This window comes from Pristiophorus japonicus, chromosome 21, assembly GCF_044704955.1.
Source record: "Pristiophorus japonicus isolate sPriJap1 chromosome 21, sPriJap1.hap1, whole genome shotgun sequence".
In the NCBI taxonomy this organism is placed as follows: Eukaryota; Metazoa; Chordata; class Chondrichthyes; family Pristiophoridae; genus Pristiophorus; species Pristiophorus japonicus.
Window position 1 is genome coordinate 66,559,440 of NC_091997.1, and position 26,465 is coordinate 66,585,904.

At 50.8% G+C, this 26,465-nt stretch overlaps 1 protein-coding gene across 1 annotated transcript in view; it reads left to right on the forward strand.

Annotated features, from left to right (window-relative positions):
- Positions 1-25,801, forward strand: part of map1aa (microtubule-associated protein 1Aa) — a 47,439-nt gene extending 21,638 nt beyond the window's left edge. The window contains exons 2-6 of the mRNA XM_070864953.1: positions 3,984-4,066; positions 6,091-6,231; positions 8,722-17,761; positions 19,513-19,745; positions 22,956-25,801. Coding sequence (XP_070721054.1) covers positions 8,860-17,761; positions 19,513-19,745; positions 22,956-23,111 — 9,291 coding nt within the window. The 5' untranslated portion in view covers positions 3,984-4,066; positions 6,091-6,231; positions 8,722-8,859 and the 3' untranslated portion in view covers positions 23,112-25,801. The remainder of the gene's footprint in view (positions 1-3,983; positions 4,067-6,090; positions 6,232-8,721; positions 17,762-19,512; positions 19,746-22,955) is intronic.
- Positions 25,802-26,465: the final 664 nt, after the last annotated feature.

Sequence of the window (26,465 nt, forward strand, 5' to 3'; positions counted from 1 at the left end):
AATCCTGGGCCAGCACCCAGTAACCTTCTGTAGTGGACCAAAAGCACACACATTTAACTGTTTTCCCACAAAGTTTTTCAACATAAGAATTAGCAGTCGGCCATTCGGCCCCTCGAGCCTGCTCCGCCATTCAATAAGATCATGGCTGATCTTCGATCTCAACTCCACCTGCCCGCCTGCACTGCATGCACCATGTGAGTACGCTCTCAGGTTGGTAGAGCTGTTGAGTTGGGAGGGGCTTAGCCAGTCACGTGATGTTCGCAAGACTCAATAAAACCCCAGCCAGTTGGGTTCGGGGGATCCACGATGAGGCAGGTGGTTGTGAGCCTGGTGGATGAACTGGTAATGTGTCGTGTGATTGTTAAATCTTTTGCTAATAAACCAATTAGTTCTTAATAGCAATGTGTTGCTATGAATTCGTAAGCAAATACATTACAAAATATAACAGAGCACATTGCATGTCCCGTACAAAGGCCTTATTTGTCGTCAAATAGGCACGAGGCATTTTAGGAGAGGGTCTCCTTTCAAATGGTTGCACGGAACTTTCTGCACCTCGGTTAAATGTTATTAGGACTGGTGGAGAGGTTGCAGAGCAAGGATGTGGAGCTTGTGTCCTTGTGGGTGAGGGGGAGCTTCTCGACAAGTAATTTGGATTCTTACGATTTTTGATGTTTATTTCTATGGCGTATTTGGGTGCAAAAATAACATTGTATTTCATCTCCTGTCTGGTCCGATTCTTGCAACTGAGAGGAGACACGTCATCTTCTTGTAGCTCTTTGCAGGTGCTCACTTGTAGAACATGCCAGAGGCCACCTTGGCTTGACTCAACACTCTGACTCTCTTCCCTTGCCTTCCTCCTCCTGTGTTCCCGGTTGATGCCATGTCAGACTGAAGCTGAGAGTTCCTTGGGGGATGAAGTTAAAGATTTGTGGGACTCGACTGAGAAGCCACAGGGGCTTGCTTCCTGATTGTTAGTTCTGATAAGCAATGATCATTTGTTGTTGGACAGTTCATCCTCGGTGTCAGCCGTGGCTCAGGGGGCAGCACTCTCGCCTCTGAGTCAGAAGGTCGTGGGTTCAAGTCTCACTCTAGCGACTTGAACACATAAATCTAGGCTGACACTCCCAGTGCAGTGCTGAGGGAGTGCCGCACTGTTGGAGGTGCTGTCTTTCAGATGAGACGTTAAACCGAGGCCCCGTCTGCTCCCTCAGGTGAATGTAAAAGATCCCATGGCTCTATTTCGAAGAAGAGCAGGGGAGTTATCCCCGGAGTCCTGGCCAATATTTATCCCTCAATCAACATAACAAAAAAACAGATTATCTGGTCATTATCACATTGCTGTTTGTGGGAGCTTGCTGTGCGCAAATTGACTGCTGCATTTCCTACATTACAACAGTGACTACACTCCAAAGAGTACTTCATTGGCTGTGAAGCGCTTTGGGACGACCGGTGGTCGTGAAAGGCGCTATATAAATGCAAGTCTGTCTTTCTTGCACATCGTCAAGGCTGGGGTTGCAAACTCTGGTTGGAGGAATTCCTGGAGGCTTTATCACATGACCTCCCACCTGATCAAACAGCCTTTTTTTTCCCCCATCGTCAATATTTTTATAACTAATAACAGCGTGGAAAGAAAATGGGAAAAATAAACATGCCCCTGGGATTTTCTCCCCTGGGATGCTCCTAGCCGTGGCCTAGAGATTAATCCTGCATTCCTGGAGGCTGCAGGGTAATCCTGTTCAAGGGAATGGATTGCTGGGGTGTGTTCAGCTGTTGTTGGGAGCTCCAGATACACTGTACAGTCCACTCCCAGTCAATTTCCAGGATTAGTTTCTGCATGTAGAACTGATTACATAGAATTACATCGAATGTAAAAGAAAGACCTGCATTTCTATACACTTTTCAAGACCACTGGCGCTCTACAGCCAATGAAGTATTTTCATGGAGTGTAGTCACTGTTGTAATGTGGGAAACGCGGCAGCCAATTTGCGCACAGCAAGCTCCCACACACAGCAATGTGATAATGACCCAGATAATCTGTGTTTTTTGAATGTTGATACAGGGATCAATATTGTCCAGGACACCGGGGAGAACTCCCCTGCTCCTCTTCGATATAGTGCCATGGGATCTATTATATCCAATTGAGAGAGCAGACAGGGTCCTCGGTTTAACGTCTCATCCGAAAGACAGCACTTGTGGGGGAGACCAGAACTCGGGGCCATCAATATAAGACAGTCACTAATAAACCCAACGGGGAATTCAGGAGCAAGTTCTTAACCCAGAGAGTGGTGAGAATGTGGAACTCCCTCAGTACTGCACTGGAACGTCAGCCTAGATGTATGTACTCAAGTCCCTGGAACTAGGGGCCATCAATATAAGTCCCTGGAGTGGGAGTGTACGGCCCAGAATCAGGCCTTTCGGCCCTACCAGTCCATGCCAGCGTTTATGCTCCACTCGAGCCTCCTCCCGTCTTTCCTCATCTAACTCTTATCAGCATAACTCTCTATTCCCTTCTCCCTCATATACTTGTCCAGCCTCCCCTTAAATGCATCGATACTATTTGCCTCAACCCCTCCCTGTGGCAGCGAGTTCCACATTCTCACCCCTCTCTGGGTAAAGAAGTTTCTCCTGAATTCCCCATTGAGTTTATTATCTTATATTGATGGCCCCTAGTTCTGATCTCCCCACTAGTGGAAACATCTTCTATGCGCCTGATTAAAGATTGTTCCTTGAATGATTGCCCTGCCCCGCAGGCCATGTTCCCTTTCCCAAGGAATAATTAAAGATCGATTATCACATACTGAATATGCCAAGCATCTGGGCACACCTTGCTGCTCACACTTTAATGTTTTGTGGTTTCTGTTTTCCTTGGGTATAGTCTAGCTCCATCTGCCAACCGTGGCTCAGTGGGTCACACCCTCACCCGAGTCAGAAGGTTGCGGGTTCAAGTCCCACTCCAGGAACTTGAGCACAAAAATCCAGGCTGACGCTCCAGTGCAGTGCTGAGGGAGTGCCGCACTGTCGGAGGTCCCTTCTTTCAGATGAACCGTTAAACCGAGGCCCCGTCTGCTCTCTCGGGTGGACGTAAAAAATCCAATGGCTACTATTGGAAGAAGAGCAGGGGAGTTCTCCCCGGTGTCCTGGCCAATATTTACCCCTCAATGAACATCACTAAAAACAGATTATAGAAACGTAGAAAATAGGTGCAGGAGTAGGCCATTCGGCCCTTCGAGCCTGCACCACCATTCAATAAGATCATGGCTGATCATGCAACTTCAGTACCCCATTCCTGCTTTCTCTCCATACCCCTTGATCCCTCTGGCCGTAAGGGCCACATCTAACTCCCTTTTGAATATATCTAACGAATTGGCCTCAACAACTTTCTGTGGTAGAGAATTCCACAGGTTCACAATTCTCTGAGTGAAGAAGTTTCTCCTCATCTCGGTAATTATCAGGTCATTATCTCATTGCTGTGTGTGGGAGCTTGCTGTGCACAAATTGGCTGCTGCATTTCCCACATTACAACAGTGACTACACTCCAAAAGTACTTCATTGGCTATGAAGCGCCTTGAGACGTCCGGTGGTCATGAAAGGCGCTATAGAAATACAAATTATTTTCTCCATCTCGCTGCAGTCTCTGTCGCCTGTTGGTTGACCCTGTCCTTCATGCATGAGATTCCTAAACTGAGTGACTGCATGCTGTTGTTGTTGAAATGTGGAGATTTTCGAGATAGGAGTCCATGTATTGAGAAAGTATGTGTGTGGGATGTATCGGGCACTGCTGACTGATGGAGGCAAATTGGTATCTGCAGCGGTGACCAACCTGTGACTCGCCACCCCTTGAATCCTGGCTACCTGGCTGTGAGTGGTTGAACCTTCATTCCTGGAGACTCCAGGCCAATCCTGGAGGGGTTGGCAACCCTATAACCTGGTGCAGAGTGGTCGGTTTGGAGGTTTCTACAATCAAAATCTGCTTTTTTTTCCAGGCCAAAAGACGCTTCACCACAGGAGTGATATCCTGGAGACAGTGGTCCTAGTTAATCCTGCTGAAGACACAGTCGCCTCTGAGGTAACACTGAACACTTCATAGAAATTGGGATAGACAGGGATTAGGATTGGCATAGGCAATGTCAGGGTAGATGCAGGGAGGATGTTTCCCCGGGCTGGAGTGTCTAGAACCAGGGGTCACAGTCTCAGGATAAGGGGTCAGCCATTTAGGACTGAGTTGAGGAGGAATTTCTTCATTCAGAGGGTGGAGAATCTTTGGAATTCTCTGGAATGCCCCAGAGGGGTATCGTTGAGTATATTCAAGGCTGAGAACGATAGATTTTTGGATATTGAAGGAATCGAGGGATATGGGGATCGGACGGGAAGTGGAGTTGAGGTCGAAGATCAGCCATGATCTTATTGAATGGCGGAGCAGGCTCGAGGGGCCGAATGGCTGACTCCTGCTCCTAATTCTTATGTATTTATAGCACAGAAACAGCCCATTCGGCCCCACGGGTCCGTGCCGGGTTTTATGCTCCACACGAGCCTCCTCCCACCCCGCTTCATCTCACCCCATCATCATATCCCTCTATTCCCTTCTCCCCCATATGGTTATCCAGCCTCCCCTTAAATGCATCGATACTATTCGCCTCAACCCCTCCCTGTGACAGCGAGTTCCACATTCTCACCACTCTCTGGGTAAAGAAGTTTCTCCTTAATTCCCGATTATCATATTGACGGCCCCTAATTTTGGATTCCCCCGCATGTGGAAACATCTTCTCTACGTCTACCCTATCGAACCCCTTAAAGACCTCAATTAGGTCATCCCTCCGTCATCTCTTCTCTAGAGAAAGGAGCCCCAGCCTGTTTAAGGTGTACCCATGAATAGCATAACGTGAAATATGTTGCTGGTTATTAGGACGTGCGCTTTAAGGTAATGTCTCCAGATCCTCACAAACTCTCCAGTAGAAATAGTCTTTAAATGTGGACTTAACCCTTTAAATCCTAATATGCCGGCTGTAGTTTCCAAGAACGAGCAGCTTTAACTTGTTCAATAAGGAGCCCAAGGTTTTGTCATTGGATCGTAATCTACAAAAGTTTCAAACGCACAGTAACTGGGAGCACGAACACTGTCAGTGATGTTGCCAACTCCAGTCGCGTGTATTCCTGGAAGCTTCATCACATGACCTCCAGCCACCCCGCCCCCACTTTCCCGTCATTGGTCCATCCTCCAGTCGCCCCCACCCCCACTCTCCCGCCATTGGTCCATCCTCCAGCCGCCCCGCCCTACTCTCCCGCCATTGGTCTATCCTCCAGGCACACCGCCTTCCCACAGCCAATTGGAAAGGGAAGCCACTCTTTGTTACCTGATTGGATTAATCTTCACTTGTTAGTCGAACAGGTTTCTACCCCGCCCCCCCCAATTCCAATACTTTATAACCAATGAATAAAAGTGTTCACAGGAAAATTATAAACATCCCTATGATTTTTCTCCTGGGTTTTGCTCGCAGCAGGAGATTAATCTTCCCTTCCTGGAGTCTCCAGGACAGTCCTGGAGGGTTGGCAACCCCTATATCCGGTGATTCCTGCCGGAGAGTGAGGAAAATCCCATTTCCGCTGAGATGCCCACCCTGATTGACAGGAAGTGAGATCACAAACGGGGTGGGCGACCCTCGGAGTTCCCGGTGCACTGGCGCGGTTATTTAAACCGGTTCCCGGTTTCCCATCGCTGCTCGATGCCGTGCTCGTGTGATTGGTTTTAAAGTTGGTGCTGGATTTGTTGGGACTCCATCGCTTCTACAGTTCGAGCCGCAGATGGGCAGTGCCCTCGTTGCCCCTTCGTACCATCCAGAGAGCAGCAGGTTCAACAACAGCTCTGTGTACAGTCTTTAATCATCCCGAGGCGCGTTACAAAGGGATGTGGGGGGGGGGGGGAAGTTAGGAGACGAGGTGGGAGGTGACCGAAGGTTGGACTGCCATGGGGAGGTCCCCAGTGTGTACCCACTGTACGAGCAGGAGCTCCGTGACTTGCCTCGAGGGCAGTGTGGAGGCAGAGGTCACACAGAGCTGGGTTCCAATCGCCTCATTTCTTGTGCCTTGTTCTAGGTTCACTCACTCGTGACAGACTCGTCCCGCCATAAGCTCTTGGTTCTGTGCGGACAAAGCTCGGACCAAGGAGGAGACCTCATTTTGCAGACCGGAACCTACTCTTTTCAACGATTCATTCAGACTTTCGCAGACCCTGAGGTGAGAATTGCTTGCATGAACTCACAACCACTTCTCATGGTCCCTAAACTCCAGAGAATGAGCCAGAGCAGCAGTGAGGTGAGGATGAAGAAAGACCTGGGAGTATCGATAGCACCTTATATATCTCTCAGAAATCTCTGCAAATTACTCTGGTTTAAGCGGTGACCCAGTAGCTGACCCAATTCCCAAGTTTGATTCCTGGTGCTAGCAATTCTCTGTTTTGGATGGGGCTGGCTTGGTCTTGGAACCCCGGGAGTAGCGGGTAGACTAACCAGCCAAGGTTCCCACCCCTGGTCTAGCAACTCCCGCTGGAGACTAGGTGTCAGGACAAATTGATCCTGCCTGTGATGCTGTCCACGGTTGAGTAGTCTACTCTCCGGACCCATCCAACAAGGTGGTCACCCGGGCACGTGCTAGTAGGGCATCAGAAGCACTTGGATCTATCTCCTAGCAAGGCTCAGTGTCTTCAGCCGAGTGGGGAAAAATCATTTAATAATGGATAGTTGTGTACAAGCTATTCCAGCTTATTAAAAAAAAATGTTCAGCATGTTAAATATTGCGTGGAATTTACAGCACAGAAACAACTGGTCTATCCCGGTGTTTCATCATCATAGGCGGTCCCTCGAACGAGGATGACTCGCTTCCACAAGAGTTCACAGGTGTTTCAATGAAGGACCCGATATTTCAGTCCTGAACTCCAGTTGAGGGGGTGGAAGATGCCTGTGCGTGAATTTTTTTAATGTGGGGTGACCGTTGCACACCAGCCACCACACGGGCTTGACAGAGCTAGGCCTTGGTCCAGTGGTAAAGATTAACCAGGACGACTGGAAACCAGCTCTTCTGCATGGACCTAGTGCGCTCACATATCGCAGTGTGGGCTGGGCCCGTGCTGCCCCTGGGCCCGAGCTCACGCCTCTTCTGGGCCCCATACCCTCATTTGCTGCACTTTCGCCCAGTGTTTATGCCCCACTCGAGCCTCCTCCCACCCTTCATCTCACCCTATCACCATAACTCTCTATTCCTTTCTCCCCCATGTGTTTATCCAGCTTCCCCTTAAATGCATCGATACTATTCACCTCAACCCCTCCCTGTGGCAGCGAGTTCCACATTCTCACCCCTCTGGGTGAAGAAGTTTCTCCTGAATTCACTATTGGGTTTATTTGTGATTATCTTATATTGATGGCTCCCTGGGAAATATTCTCTCCGTCTACACTATCGAACCCCTTCATAATTTCAAAGACCTCTATTAGGTCACCCCTCAGCCTTTCTTTTCTAGAGAAGGCTGTTCATCCTTTCCTGATAAGTATCATACAATTATTTGAATGGGCACAGAAGGACACCTCATTGGCTGAGTTATCCAATTAGCTCCCCTCCCCCACTCTTTGTCCAAGTATTTATCCAGTTCCTTTTTGAAAGTTACTTTTGAATCTGCTCCCACCGCCCTGTTACACAGCGCGTTCCCGATCACAACAACTCACTACGTAATGTTTATTCCGCATGTCACCACTAGTTCTTTTGCCAATCCCCTTAAATCTGTGTCCTCTGGTTATCGACCCTTCTCCCACTGATAATATCCTTGTGAATCTTTTTTGCATCTTCTCCAGTGCCACGATTTCCTTTTCATAAGATAAGAAAATCATAACATAAGAATTAGGAGCAGGAGTCGGCCATTCGGCTCCGCCATTCAATGAGATCATGGCTGATCTTCGACCTCAACTCCACTTTTCCACTCGATCTCCATATCCTCGATTCCCCGAGAGTCCAAAAATCTATTGATCTCAGCCTTGAATATACTCAACAACTGAGCCTCCACAGCCCTCTGGGGCAGAGAATTCTAAACATTAACAACCCTCTGAATGAAGAATTTCTCCTCATCTCAGTCCTAAATGGCCGACCCCTTATCCTGAGACTGTGACCCCTGGTTCTAGACTCCCCAGCCCGGGGGAAACATCCTCCCTGCATCTACCCTGTCAAGCCCCCTTAAAATCTTGTATGTTTCAATGAGATCACCCCTCATTCTTCTAAACTCCAGAGAGTATCGGCGTAATCTACTCAATCCCTCCTCATAGGACAACCCTCTCACGTCAGGAATCAGTCTGGTGAACCTTTATTACACTCGGGGATATTGAAAAATGCCACTCCCAGCTCGGGGGAGATAAAGTTCTTGATCCAGTCACTGTACCAAGAGACCAAAACTGTACGAGGTACATAAGAAATAGGAGCAGGAGTCGGCCATACGGCCCCTCGAGCCTGCTCCACCATTCAATGAGATCTGGGCCTCAGCTCCACTTTCATGCCCGATCCCCAGAACCCTTGACTCCCTCCAGGTGTGGTCTCACCTGTACAGTTGCAGCAAGACTTCCTTACTCTTGAACTCCAACCCCCTCCCCACCTTTGCAATGAGGGACAAAATATGACTGACTGGTGCTTTAGTGGGTGGATGGCGTTTTTCCTGGTTTGTCTAACACTCTTCAATTGCTGTCGCTCCAGGTCACAGAACTACTGAGCAGCACCGACGGCGACACCAAGGCCTGTGTCACTATCTGCCACTCTGGAGAAGGAGACTGGAGCAGCCTAGAGCACCACAATCTCCAGGGGTTCATCAGCATTAAACTGAACCCGGCCCCCATGCTGCCCGAGATGGACGGCGTCTCCGAATTCACAGAGTACCTGACGGAATCGGTCGAGGTCCCGTCGCCCTTTGACTTGCTGGAGCCTCCGACCTCGGGAGGTTTCCTGAAACTCTCCAAGCCTTGCTGCTACATCTTCCCTGGTGGAAGGGGCGACTCGGCCCTGTTTGCCGTGAACGGTTTCAACATCCTCGTGGACGGAGGATCCGAGAGGAAGTCCTGCTTCTGGAAGCTGGTCCGTCACTTGGACAGGATTGACTCCATCCTGCTGACGCACATTGGCGCGGACAACTTGCCTGGAATTAACGGGCTGCTGCAGCGAAAGATTGCTGAGCAGGATGAGGAGCAGTCACAAGGGTCCACCACATACAGTGACTGGATCAAGAACCTTATCTCCCCTGAGCTGGGAGTGGTGTTTTTCAACGTCCCCGATAAACTGAAAATGCACGAGTCATCCATGAAGGTCAAACGGAGCATCGAAGAAGCTTGCTTATCGCTACAGTACTTGACCAAACTGGGAGTCAAGCCTGAACACCTCAACAGGGTTGTTGGGGCGACCATTGACCCAATCCCATTGTTCCACAAAATGGGGGTTGGCAGATTAGACATGTACATCCTCAACCCAGTGAAAGACAGCAAGGAGATGCAGTTCCTGATGCAGAAGTGGGCTGGGAACAGCAAGGCAAAGACGGGAATCATTCTGCCAAACGGCAAAGAAGGCGAGATTTCAGTCCCTTATCTCACCTCCATCACAGCGTTGGTGGTGTGGCACCCAGCCAACCCAATGGAGAAAATAGTCCGCGTCCTCTTCCCCGGCAACGCACCGCAGAACAAAATCCTGGAAGGGCTGGAGAAGTTGAAGCACCTGGATTTCCTCAAATACCCGGTGGCCACGCAGAAGGACCTGGCCTCCGGCGTGACACCGCCCGTCGTGAAGCAGACCAAGATGCGGCAAAGGACTGACAGCAAAGAGAGCCTCAAGTCGTCGCCCAAGCCTTCAGCCGCCAAGCCGGCGAAGAAGGAGGAATCGCCCGAGGAGGCGCTGCCCAAACACCCAGAGGCCAAGCCCGAAGTGGCGAAGGACAACAAGCTGGAAAAGAAAGAGGAAAAGAAGGTGAAGGCCGAGGTGGAAAAAGCCGCGACAGACGTGATAAAGACCGAGAAGAAGAAGCTGGCCAAGGAGAAAACTATCAAAAAACACACCAAAGACAAAGTGGCCAAGTCAGAAGAAAAGAAGGATAAAGAGAAAAAGGAGACCAAGAAGGAGAAAAGGGAAGTGAAGAAAGAAGACGTGAAGAAAGAAGAGAAAAAGGAAGTGAAGAAGGAAGAGAAGAAGAAGGAAAAAGAGGCCAAGAAAGAGTCAAAGAAATCGTTCAAAGCCGACTTGAAGCCGTTCACACCAGAGGTGAGGAAAACTCTACACAAGGCGAAAGGAGCCGGGAAAAAAGCCGACTCCGCCAAAACCAAAGTGCCAAAAGAGGCGGTGGCCGAACGCAAGGACCATCCAGCCGCACCCGACACCGCGGTGGCCGAGCACATGGCCATTCGGTTACAGGAGGACAGGTCTGTAATGTCTTCGCCAGAAGATCTGACCAAGGACTTTGAGCAACTGAGAAACGAAGAGACAACCAAGGTGGAAGTTGTGTGTCTGGAGCCAGGCGAGAGTCCCATTGATGGAGAAGAAACAGCTCCTGTGGAGGAAGAGAGACCGGCAGACACCCTGGAGCCCAGCCCTCGGGAGGAGATCACCATCGCTCCAGTTGTTGCTGACACAAAGGCCCCTCTCGAATCTCCAGATGAGGGAATAAACACCACAGATGTAGAGGGAGAGTCGCCGCACGAGGAACAGGTCATTTGCCGGCCTGGGCCAACAGCCGAGAAGTTTGACGATGAAGGCGCTGCCATGGAGGAATCGTTGGAAATGAGTGAATTGGAAGAGAAGGTAGCGAGGACGGAGCAGGAGGAAGAGAACCTGGTCAAGGATGGATTGGATGCTCAGCTCGATGAAGAGGAAGACGACCTGGCGAAAGAGAAACTCGACACAGGAAAAGAGGTTGGAAGAAAGGACGAAGTGGAAGAAATGGAGAAATGTGAGAGATACATTGAAACGATGGGGAGCAGGGAGCAAGTGGAGGAAAGCGATGGTGAAGAGGTGGTGGAAAAGGCGGAGCTGGAAGAAACGGTGGAAGGTGCAGAGGAAGATAAGAAAATCAAATCCAAGGAGAAAGAAGAAGTGCCTCGAGACGAATTGAAAGATAAACATCCATTCAGTGAAAAACAAGATCAAGACATATTTAAGCGTGAATCATCTCCAGCAGAGAAAAGGGACGTTGCCCCATCAGAAGCCCCACCAGTAGCTAAAGAGGCCAAGACGAAGGACGAGGCGATGCCAACCCAACTACAGCCTGCACACGCAGCGGTGGGCGAGCCAATTTCGTACATCCAGGATGAAACCATCCCTGGCTATTCTGAAACCGAGCAAACTATCTCTGACGAGGAAATCCACGAAGAACAAGAAGACCATCTCGCCCACCTGAAATATGAAGTGGACACTTACGACATCTCCGTGCCGGACGACACGAGGTCCTTTGACACGGTCCATGGAATGAAGGAGATGAAGGCGATGTCGGAGGCTGAGATGGCGGCCAAGGGCTTCGCCAGGGAGGAGCCCGAGATCGTTGTCTATCCCTCGGAGATAGTGGCGGCCCCCCTTGCCGAGGAGGAGCACATCTCGTCGGCGGCTTCGATCACCGAGTGCGACAAGCTCTCCTCCTTCGCCACGTCGGTGGCAGAGGACCAGTCAGTGGCATCTGTCACGGCACCCCAGACCGAAGAGACCGGGAAGAGCTCGCTTCTGTTGGACACCGTTAATAGCATGGCCTCCTCCAGAACCGAGGCCACTCAGGGCAGGGATTACGTTCCATCCGCGGGCACCATCTCACCCACCTCCTCACTGGAGGAGGACAAGTGCTTTAAATCACCGCCTTCCGAGGACTTTCGGCCTATTGCTGAAGTGGTTGCTAAAATGGAGGAAGAGGAGGAGGAAGAGGATGAGGATCAGACGCCAAACGTAGAGGTTCCAACCAAACTAAAAGAGCAATACAGTGCAATGTTTCCAGAAAAGAGCCCACCTTTTATGCCAGGTGAATATTTCGGTGATAACCGAAGTGCTGACCTTCAGAGCTCTGATAAACTCAAACCTTCCTTGCACTTTGATGCCGACTTGCCGGAGAGCGATGACAAGTGCATCAGCCCAGATGATAGCACGGTAAAAATGGCCTCGCCAACTCAGTCCGGACCCACCAGCGCTGGGCACACACCTTTCCACCAGTCGCCCGTTGAGGAACGAACTGACTCTGTGGAAACAGACTTGGCAGAACCGGCCGCACAAAAAACATCCTTGCACGCCGAGGAAACAACGAAGAGCGAAGACTCAACGCTACCCAGTTCCAGGCAGAGTCCTCTCGGTGACCTGCCACTCCAACCCGAGTTATTCAAGGAATCCTTCCTGCCTTCTTCGCCCATTGTCCTGGACTCTGATGCCGACGAGTCAGAACTGTCATCGAAAGAGCAAATGATGCAAGAGCAGGAACTGAGAGCGACAGAGAAAATGGAAAAAGATGCCCACGAGACTGAGCATGCAGCCACTGAGAAAATGGAACGAGATGTCCAGGAGCTGAAAGCCAGCCCTGACCAACTGATGGGCGCACAAAGCCCAGAAGCCACATCTCCAGAGGCTGAAAAGTTGGAGAAAGAAGTCCCCGAGAAAAAGGTGGACGTTGAAAAGATGGAAAAGGATTCAGTGCCGAAACCTGCCATTGAGGAACACGTGGCACCCACAGGGATCCCACAGCCCAAAGCTGCAGATACTGAAACAATAGCACCAGAGATTCTGGAGCAGAAACCGTCAACCGTTGAGAAGATGGACAAAGAGGACCTGGAGAAAAAACCCACCGATACTGAGACCATGACAACAGAGGCTCTGGACAAACGACTTGCCACAGCAGAGATTGTGGGAAAAGAGGAGCAAGAAAAGACATTTGTGGATGTTGGAAAGGTGGAGGAACTGGTAAAGAAACCAGAAGACGTTGGAAAGCTGGAGAAAGAGGATTTGGAAAAGAAACCAGAAGACGTTGGAAAGCTGGAGAAAAAGGATTTGGAAAAGAAACTTGGAGATGTTGGAAAGTTGGAGAAAGAGGAGCAAGAGAAAAAATCTATGGATATTGGAAAGATTGAACAAAAGGTCCCAGAGCAACAGCCTACAGACATTGAAAAGGTGTCAAAAGAAGACCTGGTGACTAAAGTAGAAAAGAAAGACTTGGAAAAGCAACCAGAAGATGTTGAAAAGATGGACAAGGAGACACCAGAGAAGAAAGCGCCAGATGCCACAACGATGGAAAAAGAGATCGTGGAGACAAAACTTGTAGATACAGAAAAATTGGGGAAAGGTGGGTTCGAGAGCGAACCTGTAGCATCTGGGAAGGTGGAACAGGAGGCTCCAGCGAAGACACCTGCAGATATTGGGAAATGGGTGCTAGAGACGGAACACACAGCAGAACAAGTGACCAAAGAGGACCAAGAGAAAAAGGAGCGTACAGCATCAGGAGAAGACCTGGAGAAAGAGCAAGCGGAAACTGAGAAATTCTCCAAAGACATCCCAGAGAAGGGACCTACATCAACAGAAGACATGCAGGCAGTAACATGTAAAACGGTGTACTCCCCAACCGGTACACTGGGAAAGCACGTTACTGAGACACAAGATGTGCCAAAATATACAGGAGAGAGAGTCAGCGAGGCAGTCTATTCGTCAGAAGATGAACATTTTCCCGAGATTGTGGAAGGGAAGGCGGTTCTGGAGAAGGAACTAACGCCAATCGTGGAAAAGTTGCCATCGCCAAAGAGCGAGGGGAAACTTTCTGTTGAGCAACCCATCGCCCAGGACGCGTCGCCATCAGGTGATCAGCGTGTCCTTGCAGACAAAACAAAACCGGTAGAAGCAAAAGACGACCATCTAGTGAAGGGGGATGACCTGTTGCATTCCGAGCCTTCACTCCATGCCAAGGATAAACCGGCGGCAGAGAGCACAATGGCGTTTGACAGTCAGGCGAAGGACAGCACCGAACACGTCGGTGTTCCGGAGGAGAGAGTGGCTGCAACACCGGACAAGTGGGAAACACACGCCGGACACACGAGCCCCAAAGGAGGCCGGGTGTCCCCTTCGGGAGTCGGCAGCCATCTTGAAAGCAAGTCTGAACAAGTGAGCACCGAGACAAAGCCGGCGGTTGATACCAGCAAATGGGACCCTCCTTCCTACGAATCTCAATATTACTTGGACGACGCCAAGGATGCTGCTGTTATCTCACCGATGTCCTCCCCAGAGGATCCTCCAACCGAGATATTCCAGCTCAAGGAGCCCCTCGCCGCAAAGAAGGACGAGCGAGAGAGTGCGAGTGAACACAAGTACTCTGACCATGAAGACGAAAAGAAGGAGTTTTCCACTGGGCTTGACTACTCTTGGACCATTGGGACGGAAAGCAGTCAGTCTCCATTCGACTATGCCGCGATGTTTGAAAAGAAGCAGGACCTTTCTCTGGAGCTGAAGACTTCAGCCATGTCTCTCCCTCAGCCCGAATATTCGTGGACCGTTGCTGAGCCCAAAGTCTCGGCTCCATCTGCCACCGGAGCAACGGTGCAAGAAACCTTCAGGGACTCACCCGTGGAAGAAAAGGAGAGTCTGCCCGGTGACACCGCAAGTAAAGAGCGGAAAACGCCTTCGGGAGGGTACGCCCCTCCGTATGGGTACGAATCCGCTGAAATATCGAGAGATAGCGACGCCCTGACTTGTGCGCAGAGTTTGGTTCCTGACGAGCAAGTGCATGTTTTCAGCCAGTCAGCGCACTCTCCCACTGAAGAATTAGAAGATAGCTTCACACGATTAGATTACCCCTCTGTGACCCATGAAGACCCAACGCCAAGCAGCACTGGACTTTTCACAGACCAGGACCCCACCTCCACAGCGAGAGAGGGTCCTTTAGCAAAGGAAGGCAAGGACTCTGAGGCGGAGAAGAAGGCGATCACCTACGCGGAGATAGATGAGAAGGTCACCGCCCTGGGGCTCGAAAATCTCGTGAAGTCGCAGAAGGAGACGGAGTGTAAAGGTTTGGCTTCTCAAGAGCTGCCATTGGAGATGACATGGGAGGCCGGGAGGACAGACAAGGAGCCCTCACTGCACATGTCGCCAATAGAAAAGGAATCTTCGCTTGTCCTGGGGGAAGAGCCACCAATGCGGGTCCCACCCGCGGAACATGAATCGACAGCGGTTGAATATGCGCAAATTCCAGATGCACGCAGATCTCCTTCTCCAGTGGCGAAAGAAGCCCCGTTGGGCTCTGATGCTCAGGGAGACCCTGCTGGACTGACACCCGAGGTCAGCACAGGTGGCAAAATGAAATCTGACTCTCCCCACCTTGGCTCACCCCAAGGAAAGACGACATCAGCTCAAAGCAGCCCCGACTCCAAAGACAGCCCTTCCTGCTTGCTGCTGTGCGCCAAGATACCACGCTCCGATGCCAGCGTTTTCGGGTACACGTTGATGGGGGTGAAGGAGCCCGACTCCAATGTCCTGGGGTATTACGAGAAGGAAGCCGACGAGAGCAGCAGTGACTCCGAGCTGGAGAAAGGCGCCAAGGAGAAATCGGAAAAGGAGTCTCCGCTGGACAAAGCCGACCAAGAGAAGGACGCCAGATGCTCGTACGCAGAGCTGCCAGAGGCGGGCGGGGTGGCCCCCTCACCTGATGCCAGCCAGCCGCCTTGGGCAGAACACCAAGCTTCGCCACTGACCGTAGCAGGTAGCACACAAAGCAAGGACACCGAGCGAGAGCACAGCCCGACCAAATCGGAGAAAGAGCAGCTCACCTCTTGCCACGAAGAAAAGGACATTTCGTGCACGAGTGACCAGAGAGAGACACTGGAGAGCTTTTCCTACGGGCTGAAATATCCTTACACCCAGGACAGGGACAGCGTCACCAAACGTGCGGACCAGGGCGAGCCGGAGCTGGAAAAGTCCCCATTCGCTGAACTGGAATCGGCCAAGCCAACACCCGACCCGGGGAAAGACCCCGAGATGACCAAAGGCCAGGAGGGGCGGGCGGAGGATCGGCTGCCAAGCCCGGACTCGGTCACTCTGGCCAAAGACCAAGACATTCATCCATCGGCCATTGAGCGGCCGCTGACAGCCGAGCCAGAGCACTGGGAATCCAGCTTTGAGCATTCATACATGACCAAGGAGGAGACTCAGTTTGAATATTCCTCCTTCACCGAGGGGGCGATGTTTCCCACCAGCGTTGTGGGAGCGGCGCCTGAAGCTAGCGGCATTCAGGACGAATATTTAGAAGTGTCACAAAAAGTTGGATCGGGAACATTTCCTCCGAGTCCCTTCCAGGAGATGAAACCGTTCCCACCAGCAATGGCCGAGGCTAACCGTGCACCCCCCGAGGGACCCTCTGTCCGAGACTATGCCTCGGTCCACACCCAGATGCAGGCGGAGGACAAGTCCTCTCACCTGGTGTCATCGCCCTACGGCATGGCGCTGCCGCCGGCCCCCCTGGTGGAAGCCAAGGAGAGAAGTCTAGATGGAGTGTCTTCCTTGGTCCCGGCGGACGAGGCCGTGTGCCAGCCTGAGGCCGAGGACCCCCTGCCTCCCCCGGCGGAGCACAGCTCGGCGTACCTGTGTGACATTGAGGACTCCAGCCTGTCCTGCAGGGTGGAGTGCCAGAGGTCGGGCTCCGAGGGCAGAGCGGAGCCCGAGGCGGCTCAGACCCTGTTCCCCCCTCCTCCTCCCCTGGCTCCACAGGAGGCCAGCGCCGGCCCGGCGGCACTCTGCTCCGGCCCACCAGTACCACCGCCACCGAGCGCTCCGGACACCAAGCCCGGCCAACCACCGCTGGCAGAGGGCGCCGATCGTCTCGCCCGCCCGTGCTCGCTGACTTCCAGCCAGCCCACCCTGCGGCCCTTCCTGCCGGGCGCCCAGCCCGGCCCGGGGGCCTCCCCTGGCGACCCGCAGCCCAGTGTGGCCCCCAGCGAGTACAAGCACACCAAGGGCGAGCTCTCTCCCTCCTTCATCAACCCCAGCCCCCACGAGCTGTCGGACGAGGAGGAGGATGGTCACTCCCAGGACGAGGTGCGCACCTCGGTCCAACAGCCCAGCGGCAGCCACCCCGGCCCCGGCCCCGGCCCCCAGCCCGGACCCCGCCCCGGCCTGGGCGACGAGACCCCCCCGACCTCCGGCAGTGACTCGTTCCCCCTGAACTCGGACTCTGACGTACCGCCCGAGACGGAGGAATGTCCGTCCATCACCGCCGATGCGGCCATCGACTCGGACGAGGACACTGACTACCTCCCCGTGGACAAGGCCAGTGGCCCAGCCCATCACCACCCTCCCTCTGGCCGCCCAGCCCACGACCCGCCGCCTGCCCCCATGGTGGACCCCCGCCCCCAGCCCCCGCAGCCCGACGTGTGCATGGTCGACCCCGAGGTGTTGGCCAACGAGCACAACATCAACAAGGCGGACAAGCTGCTGAAGAAAGACCTGAAGGACCGGGCGAAGGGCACTCGGAAGATGATCAACAAATCCAAGTCTGCCTCTCCCGGCCGCAAGGCCGACTCCAAGGGCAAGCACCCGGCCACCCCTGCCAAGCCTTCGCCGCCCAAAGACTCCACGGAAAAATCTCCCAAAGCAGCGTCAACGAAGAAGAAGGAGAAGGAGGCAGCAGACAAACCAACGCGAGCCTCTCGAGCCAGCGACGTCCATTCGTCCCGAATCGATGACCGAGACGATATCTCCAGATCAAGCCAGCCCAGCATGGGGAAGGCCATGGTTAATGGGATCAAATCCAGTTCCGGTAAGGACTGTGTGGTGGGGGCTACCATGATGCTATGCACTTTGGAGTTCAGAAGCGTGAGAGGCGATCTTATCAAAACATAAGATAATGAGGGGGCTTGACAAGGTGGATGCAGAGAGGATATTTCCACACATTGGGGAAACTAAAACTAGGGGGCATAGTCTCAGAATAAGGCTCCCCCCGTTTAAAACTGAGATGAGGAGGAATTTATTTTCTCAGAGGGTTGTAAATCTGTGGCATTCTCTGCCCCAGAGAGCTGTAGAGGCTGGGTCATTGAATATATTTAAGGCCGAGATAGACAGATTTTGAGCGATAAGGGTTATAGAGAGCAGGCAGGGAAGTGGAGCTGAGTCCATGATCAGATCAGCCATGATCTTATTAAATGGTGGAGCAGGCTCGAGGGGCCAAATGGCCGACTCCTGCTCCTATTTCTTACACAAAATATAGAGAATACAGAAAACCATTGAAACTGAATCTGGAGCAGGGTGGCATTGGAGAGTAAGCAGCGGCCAGCCACACCAAACTAGGCAGGTAAATTAGGCGAGAAATTGTTGTCACATTAATGGAGGCACTAAGCTGTAATGAACTGGGTAACACCTCCATTACAGAATCATAGAAGCACACGGCACAGGAGGCCATTCGGCCCATCGTGCCTATGTCGGCTCTTTGAAAGAGCGATCCGATTAGTCCCACCCCCACTGCCCTATCCCCATAGCCCTGCAAAATATTCCCCTTCAACTATTTATCCAATTCCCTTTGGAACATAAGAAATAGGAGCAGGAGTCGGCCATTCGGCCCCTCGAGCCTGCTCCGCCATTCAATGAGATCACGGCTGATCTTCGACCTCAACTCCACTTTCCCGCCCGATCCCCATATCCCTCGATTTCCTTTTGAAAATTACTGTTAAAATCTGCTTCCACCGCGTTCCCGATCACAACTCACTGCGGTTTTTTTTAAACTCCTCATTTTCCCTCTGGTCCTTTTGTCAATCGCCTTCAATCTGTGTCCTTCAGTTACCGACCCTCCCACCCCTGGCAATAGTTTCTCCTTAGTTAATGTAGTTGTCAGGCCAAGGTCAACAAAAACAGCTTGCATTTATATAGCGCCTTTAACGTAATGAAACGTCCCAAGGAGCTTCACAGGAGTGTTATGAGACAAAACATTTGACACCGAGCCGCATAAGGAGATATTAGGGCAGGTGACCAAAATCTTGGTCAAAGAGGTACGTTTTAAGGAGCATCTGAAAGGAGGAAAGAGAGGTTTATGGAGGGAGTTCCAGAGCTTGGGGCCCAGGCAACAGAAGGCATGGCCACCGATGGTGGAGCGATTATAATCGGGGATGGTCAAGAGGGCAGAATTAGAGGAGCGCAGACATCTTGGGGGTTGTGGGGCTGGAGGGGATTACAGAGATAGGGAGGGGCGAGGGCCATGGAGGGATTTATAAAGAAGGATGAGAATTTTGAAATCAAAGCGTTGCTTAACCGGATGTAAGTCACGGGTGAGCAGGAATTGGTGCAAGTTAGGTCACGGGGGCAGCCGAGTTTTGGATCACCTCTAGTTTACGTAGGGTAGAATTTGGGAGGCCAGCCGGGTGTGCGTTGGAATGTCCTCCAAAGGCCCATGTTCACTGCTAATATAGGGGAGCAGTGTGAGTCACCATTGCTCTACCGTTCGTTGACTGCGGCCTTGGTCTATGAGACGGCTGCGTTAAAACTCCAACTGATTCTGGTTCTTTTGCCCCCGACTGACAGCTTCCATCAACACCAAGACCAGCTCCGGCGTCCCCCCAGGTCCCCCAGTCTATGTGGACCTGGCGTATATCCCCAACCACTGCAGCGGGAAGAACGTGGACCTGGAATTCTTCAAACGCGTCCGATCGTCCTATTACGTGGTGAGTGGCAACGACCCTGGAAGTGGGGAACCCAGCCGAGCTGTGTTGGACGCTCTTCTGGAAGGGAAGGCCCAGTGGGGGAACAACCTTCAGGTGTGTATCTTAATACTTTCTTTCTCTTGGAATGTTACCCCACCCCTCCTAAATTTTCTATCAAAAAAGATCCCTGTCTGAACGATAAGGGAGTCCAGGGTTATGGGGAGCGGGCAGGAAAGTGGAGTTGAGGCCAAGATTAGAACAACCTTGATCGTATTAAATGGCGGAGCAGGCTCGAGAGGCCGAATGGCCGACTCCTGCTCCTAATTATTATGTTCTTATACACCTGGAGTATTGTGTACAGTTTTGGTCTCCTAACCTGAGGAAGGACATTCTTGCTATTGAGGGAGTGCAGCGAAGGTTCACCAGACTGATTCCCGGGATGGCGGGACTGACCTATCAAGAAAGACTGGATCAACTGGGCTTGTATTCACTGGAGTTCAGAAGAATGAGAGGGGACCTCATAGAAACGTTTAAAATTCTGACGGGGTTAGACAGGTTAGATGCAGGAAGAATGTTCTCAATGTTGGGGAAGTCCAGAACCAGGGGTCGCAGTCTAAGGATAAGGGGGAAGCCATTTAGGACCGAGATGAGGAGGAATTTCTTCACATAGAGAGTGGCGAACCTGTGGAATTCTCTACCACAGAAAGTTGTTGAGGCCAATTCACTAAATATATTCAAAAAGGAGTTAGATGAAGTCCTTACTACTAGGGGAATCAAGGGGTATAGTGAGAAAGCAGGAATGGGGTACTGAAGTTGCATGTTCAGCCATGAACTCATTGAATGGCGGTGCAGGCTAGAAGGGCCGAATGGCCTACTCCTGCACCTATTTTCTATGTTTCTATGTTTCTATGTTTTCCCTGTTCAATTGGGATTTCTGAGAGTCTAAGTTAGCAAAAGAAAACCCCAAGTAAAACAAGAAATAAAAGATTTTTTTTTTAAAAAGGTGGACATCAAAGAATTTCCACCCTAGTTGGTCACTGCCTCTGGGGAACGTGGGTGGATTGTGATCAGGCGATTGCTTGGGGGCTTCCCCTCCCATAAGGTGGAAGGAGCTTCTCACGACGGTTCACTGAAGACGTTTGCGCATGTCATCCAAACTCATTCGTATGGCGGGCGTCCTTGGGATGCATCTCTGGCCCGCAGGTCAGAACCATGGGGGCTTTTACATCTGCTGTCAAGGGGTCTCCGATGTTCGCATGACGAGCACTATGGGAATACAGGTTGTCGTTGACAGCTGTTTAAGGCACTCGGATGCCCTGCTTGTTGGCAATCTTAGCATTAAAGGGATGGGTCTGATCGTATCTCTCAGCCCGCCTCTCTGGGCCTCCCACATGCCCGCCTCTCTGGGCCTCCCACATGCCCGCCTCTCTGGGCCTGACATATGCCCGCCTCTCTGGGCCTGACACATGCCCGCCTCTCTGGGCCTGACACATGCCCGCCTCTCTGGGCCTGACACATGCCCGCCTCTCTGAGCCTCCCACATGCCCGCCTCTCTGGGCCTGACACATGCCCGCCTCTCTGGGCCTGACACATGCCCGCCTCTCTGAGCCTCCCACATGCCCGCCTCTCTGGGCCTCCCACATGCCCGCATTTCTGGGCCTCCCACATGCCCGCCTCTTGGGCCTCCCACATGCCCGCCTCTCTGGGCCTCCCACATGCCCGCCTCTCTGGGCCTCCCACATGCCCGCCTCTCTGGGCCTCCCACATGCCCGCCTCTCTGGGCCTGACACATGAAGAGTCTGTTCTTGGCTGGGATGCCCGAGTATTGCTGGTACCAGTTTCAAACACTTGGACCTCATAAACCCCCCCTTTAACTGAATGATAACAAGCTGAAACATAGACAACTTGGTTCCAAACGCACCATAGTTCTTACATAAACCCTTTAATGCTTCTGAAATTGGATTAACCTGATGACTCAATCTATACCCTGTGCTAGTCCCTATCACACAGAATACATTCTCATAAATCATCGAATTTACAGCAAGGAACCATCCATTCAGTCCAACTGCTCCATGCCGCTGTTTATGCCTCCTCCCATCTTACTTCCTCAAACCCCAGCAACATATCCTTTTATTCTTTTCTCCCTCATGTACTTATCTAGTTTCCCCTTAAATGCATCGATACTATTTGCCTCAACCCCTCCCTGTGGCAGCGAGTTCCACATTCTCACCACTCTCTGGGTAAAGTTGTTTCTCCTGAATTCCCCATTGGATTTATTAGTGACTATCTTATATTTTTGACCCCTACTTTGGACACCCCACAAGTGGAAGCATCTTCTATGTCTACTTTATAATACAAAATATGAATAGTGACTTCTGTACTGTTAAACTATTTTTCCTATTATAACCTACCCCATGAACTGCATCCCCAAGAGTCAAAGAAAGCACCTTGTTTTCAAATCCCTCCAAGGCCTCGCCCCTCCCTACCTCTGTAATCTGCTCCAGCCCCACAACCCTCCGAGATATCTGCGCTCCTCCAATTCTGACCTCTAGTGCATTCCCCGATTTTAGTTTCTCTATCATCGGTGGCAGTGCCTTTAACCGCCTGGGCCCTAAGTTCTGGAATTCCCTCCCTTAAACCTCTCCACCGTTCCTCTTTGAAGACGCTCCTTAAAACCTACCTCTTTGACCAAGCTTTTGACACCGAACCACATAAGAAATCAGCGCAGGTGACCAAAAACTTGGTCAAAGAGGTAGGTTCTAAGGAGGAAAGAGAGGTGGAGAGGTTTAGGGAGAGAGTTCCAGAGCTTGGGGCCCAGGCAACAGAAGGCACGGCCAGCAATGGTAGAGCGATTATAATCAGGGATGGTCAAGAGGGCAGAATTGGAGGAGCGCAGAAACCTCAGGGGGCGGGGGCGGGGGGGTGTTATGGTGCTGGAGGAGGTTAGAGATAGGGAGGTGTGATGCCATGGAGAGCATAATAGCTGGATCTATGTCAAATTTTGTTTGATAGCGCCCTGGGACATTGCCCTACGTTAAGGGCACTATATAAACACAAGTTGTTTTTGTTATAAAACAAAAATTGGGCATCGGGCTAGCTAAGGAGATGTTGGGACAGGTGACCAAAAGGTTGGGCCAAAGAGGTTGGTTAAGGTGCTATATAAATGCAAGTTGCTGTTGTGAGAGAACCGGGGAGAATAAAGGGCTTTGACAGTGCTCGGGCTTCACAGTGCTCGACCTCCTCGGCTTTGGAGCGCCTGGAATGAAAGGCTTTTTCTGTTGGCCTTCTATAACAGTGGCACTTTGTTTGTTTGGCCCGTTCTAGGTGACGCTAATACCAACCCATGACACAGAAGTCACGCGAGAGTGGTACCAGCAGACCCACGAACGGCAGCAGGAGCTGAACATCATGGTGCTGGCCAGCAGTAGTACTGTGGTGATGCAGGATGAGTCATTCCCAGCATGCAAGATCGAATTCTGAGCTGGGCCAACTCCAGTCATCCCGCTTACACCGGCCTGAGGGAGAACCCTGCTTCATCATTCCATTCTATCCTCCCACACTAATTTTTTCAAAATTGTTTTAAAAAAGCACAGTTATGGCTAGATTTGCAGCTTACTGTTAAGAAAAGAAAACAAGGGTTGTAATCTGAGTGTATTGACCTCCATGAAGAGGGACCTAGTTTGGAGAGCGATTTGCTATCAAGAATTGTGGATCATCCCATATATGTTGCCGCTTCTGCAGATTGGACTGTATTGGAATAATTGATTATTCTATTCTTGCAAGGTTTTATACATTTGGGAAGGTATCTGGTTGACTTGAGACCATTGCCTGGATTTGCCTGGTGAGCAAATCGACGATTAAGTTAGTTGGTTCAGGGACTTAGATGGTTTTGAGGTTTTGGGGGGGACTTAATGTTAGAGTACATTTTGGTTTTTTTTTGGAGAAAAAAGAATTCATCCTGTTCTCAAAAGAAAATCCACCTCTCCTTTCCAACAGTGCCCACACACCCCCAGTACTCTAACCTTAACTACCGGTAGTCCAAAGGTAGATGGGAAAATTGCTGGCCGCACGGTAGAGTCGGAAGACGGGGGGACAAGTTAAGTGAACTTTGCCTGCCGCTCTGTGGTCGAGGTTGTGGCAGGTCTGCAGAGAGTAGCGAAAGATCATAGAGGCATGGTTTGGGGAAAGGAGCGGGACTGAAGGTGTATTGGTGAGACCACGCGTACATTACTGGTACACCCCGCGGACCCAGTTCAGCAAGGGGTTTGTTGAATGCGCCATTTCTTGGTATTGTCATAACGAGCTTCGGTCAGATTTTGTTTTTTGTCCGCTGCAAAAAATTCTCTTAAAGCAGGAACTGCTAAACATGTTTGAGATGATCCGTGCAAGGAAACTTCCTTCGGAGAGTGTGGAAGCCTGTTAGACAGGGCGGCGTTTGTCGAGCCAGCGGGCGCTGTGAGCGTTTGCCATGGATTATGGTACAAACTGTGAGCGATACTCACAATAGAAATCCATTATATTAAAAGAGACAGCATCCTTGTTTGTACCAGTCAATGTAGACTGTACATCAGAGCTATCCCTGCTCAAAATATAAATCCAGAACTTGGGCAAAAGACCAATTCACTTTATTTGTAGCTAGCGCATTATTTAAACTGTTTAATGAAACTCTGAGTTGTAAAAAGAAGTTGTGATGACTGAAACTGAAAAGTTATCTAAAAGGGATTTAATTGTTAAACACAACCTATCAAAGGTAACAAAAGGGGGCCTGTCTCTTAAGAAGGCAATATCTGGTTTAAATAGTATTTCTTGAAGTTTAAGTGCAGACTACAGCGGGTAGATTCTGCCCGCAATGTGCTGGCGTGTTTTAGACACGCTGGAGGGTACATGTTTACAGCAGCAGCCTTCAATGCGAGATTTCCTTTGGGGTGCATTTGGGACTGGCTCCAGTGAGGGGGACATATTACTGGCGGAATGTGTGCTGTGTGCTTTACCCAATCAGGGAGCCTTTCAGAAAAAAGACAGTGACCTATATCATAGCGTGCTGTGGTGAGGAGCGCTTGCATTAAGAGTGACATTGCAATGTAACAGGCATCTATCTGTGCCACTTTCCACGTGACCTCCAGCTCCAGTTTTACGATAGGTTTTAAAGGGATAATTGTGATTCTTTTTTTTCCAAACGGAGAACCACGCTATATTGATACTCAAAATATTGCTTTGAGTAAAGTCTTGAGGTCTGTCTTGTTCTTCTCCGCACTCCTGGCAGTGGTCTTGCCCCATGAGACACGGAGAGAGAGATGGATAATTGGACCAGTGCGTGCCCCCCCCCCCCCCAACCCTTTGTACTGAGGATGAGGAGGGGGCTAAAGATGGATATTGCCTTTTTAACAAACCAAAGGAAGTGTGAGCAGCCTCTATCAAGCTTAAATATCAGGTGTGGTTGCCTTAGACGTTAAGATGAATGTAGCTAACCAATGCACTACTGCTGCTGCACTGCAGAACTGGACTGGCTATGTTTTCCATTTTGTTGCCAATTTTACTGCGTCTCTTCCCATCGGCACCACCGTCAGCGAGCTTCTCCGTCAGTTTATTTATTTTTTGCTGTCTCTGCCTTCCCCGAATTCCCACAAGAGGTTAGTTCCGATGGCGTGGGGACCACAACAAAAGCAACGTTTCGATTTAAGGGTTTCCTGATTTCATTGTAAGACTGAAGTTGGAGTGAGGGGGGGAAGGTTGGAAAGATCTTTGGCTGTTATTGTGCTTGGTGGAACCACATGTGCTGTCAGTGTCTTTCTCCCCCTCCCCAAGCACATCCTGTTTTTGGTCAAACAAGCCCTCCACAAGAATCTAGACTTTGCTGTGGGACTCCCATTGTCTGTCAGCTAGAACCAGTTCTTGGGGTTCCAACAAGTAATTCACCCCACAACCCCGCTTCTCACACACTAGAATAGTCAGCTACATGGTACTTTCATTCTATTTCAGACTGATTCAGTGCTGGATGGCTCTGTGCCCATCACCACTGATGCAGTCTGCCCTCACCGTTTTATGAAGCAGCATCTCTTTAAATTAATAATTTTGCACAATTTTCCTACACTTGAAGGACAGCAACAACAAAAGCCCAAAGTGCTCAATCTCACGGTGGGGATCAGATCTTCTGATTATTCCAACAATGTTTGACAGGGAGGGATGGGGGCCTTTTACCGAGGTCGCCACTGGGGTGGGTGGGTGGGTGTGTGGGGCTAATCAATTCCAATTCACAACAAATGCAGAATAGCCAAACTCAAAGCGACATGGAGGAAGAGACGAGGAAGGGTTGTGATTACGCGGAGAGGAGGAATCCCAACAATGAAATAGTAAGTTAGTCATGTGTATGATATCACACCTGACCTTGTGTATAGCAGAAGGGGATGTAGAGTACTTGAGTCATTCCCTGTGTGTATATGTTGGAAGTTGCTTGGCTTGTATGTATAGTGTGTGTGTGTGTGTATATTAAATATACATGCATTATAGACAGTCTGATAGAATGATTATGGGATGACCCAAGCATCCTATCCCAAGGCATGTAGATGGGTGGGTCTTTAACACAAGAGTGTACAACGTCTGTAGTTTCTCCTGTGTTCCCGCAACGGGCCATTTAAGCAGATAACTGAGATGTGCATATTAGGTTAATGGTTCCTGGCGTTGGATCTTTCCAACACCGGATCGGTGTTTCAGATGGCGGAACCCGCAGATTGAACAGGTTGACTTGTGTCGTGTTGTTATGTGCTCGGGTCCTTCTTTGAAAACTGTTTTCATCGTGCAAAGTGAGTGAGACATTTAGATTTAGTGGAGGAAGTG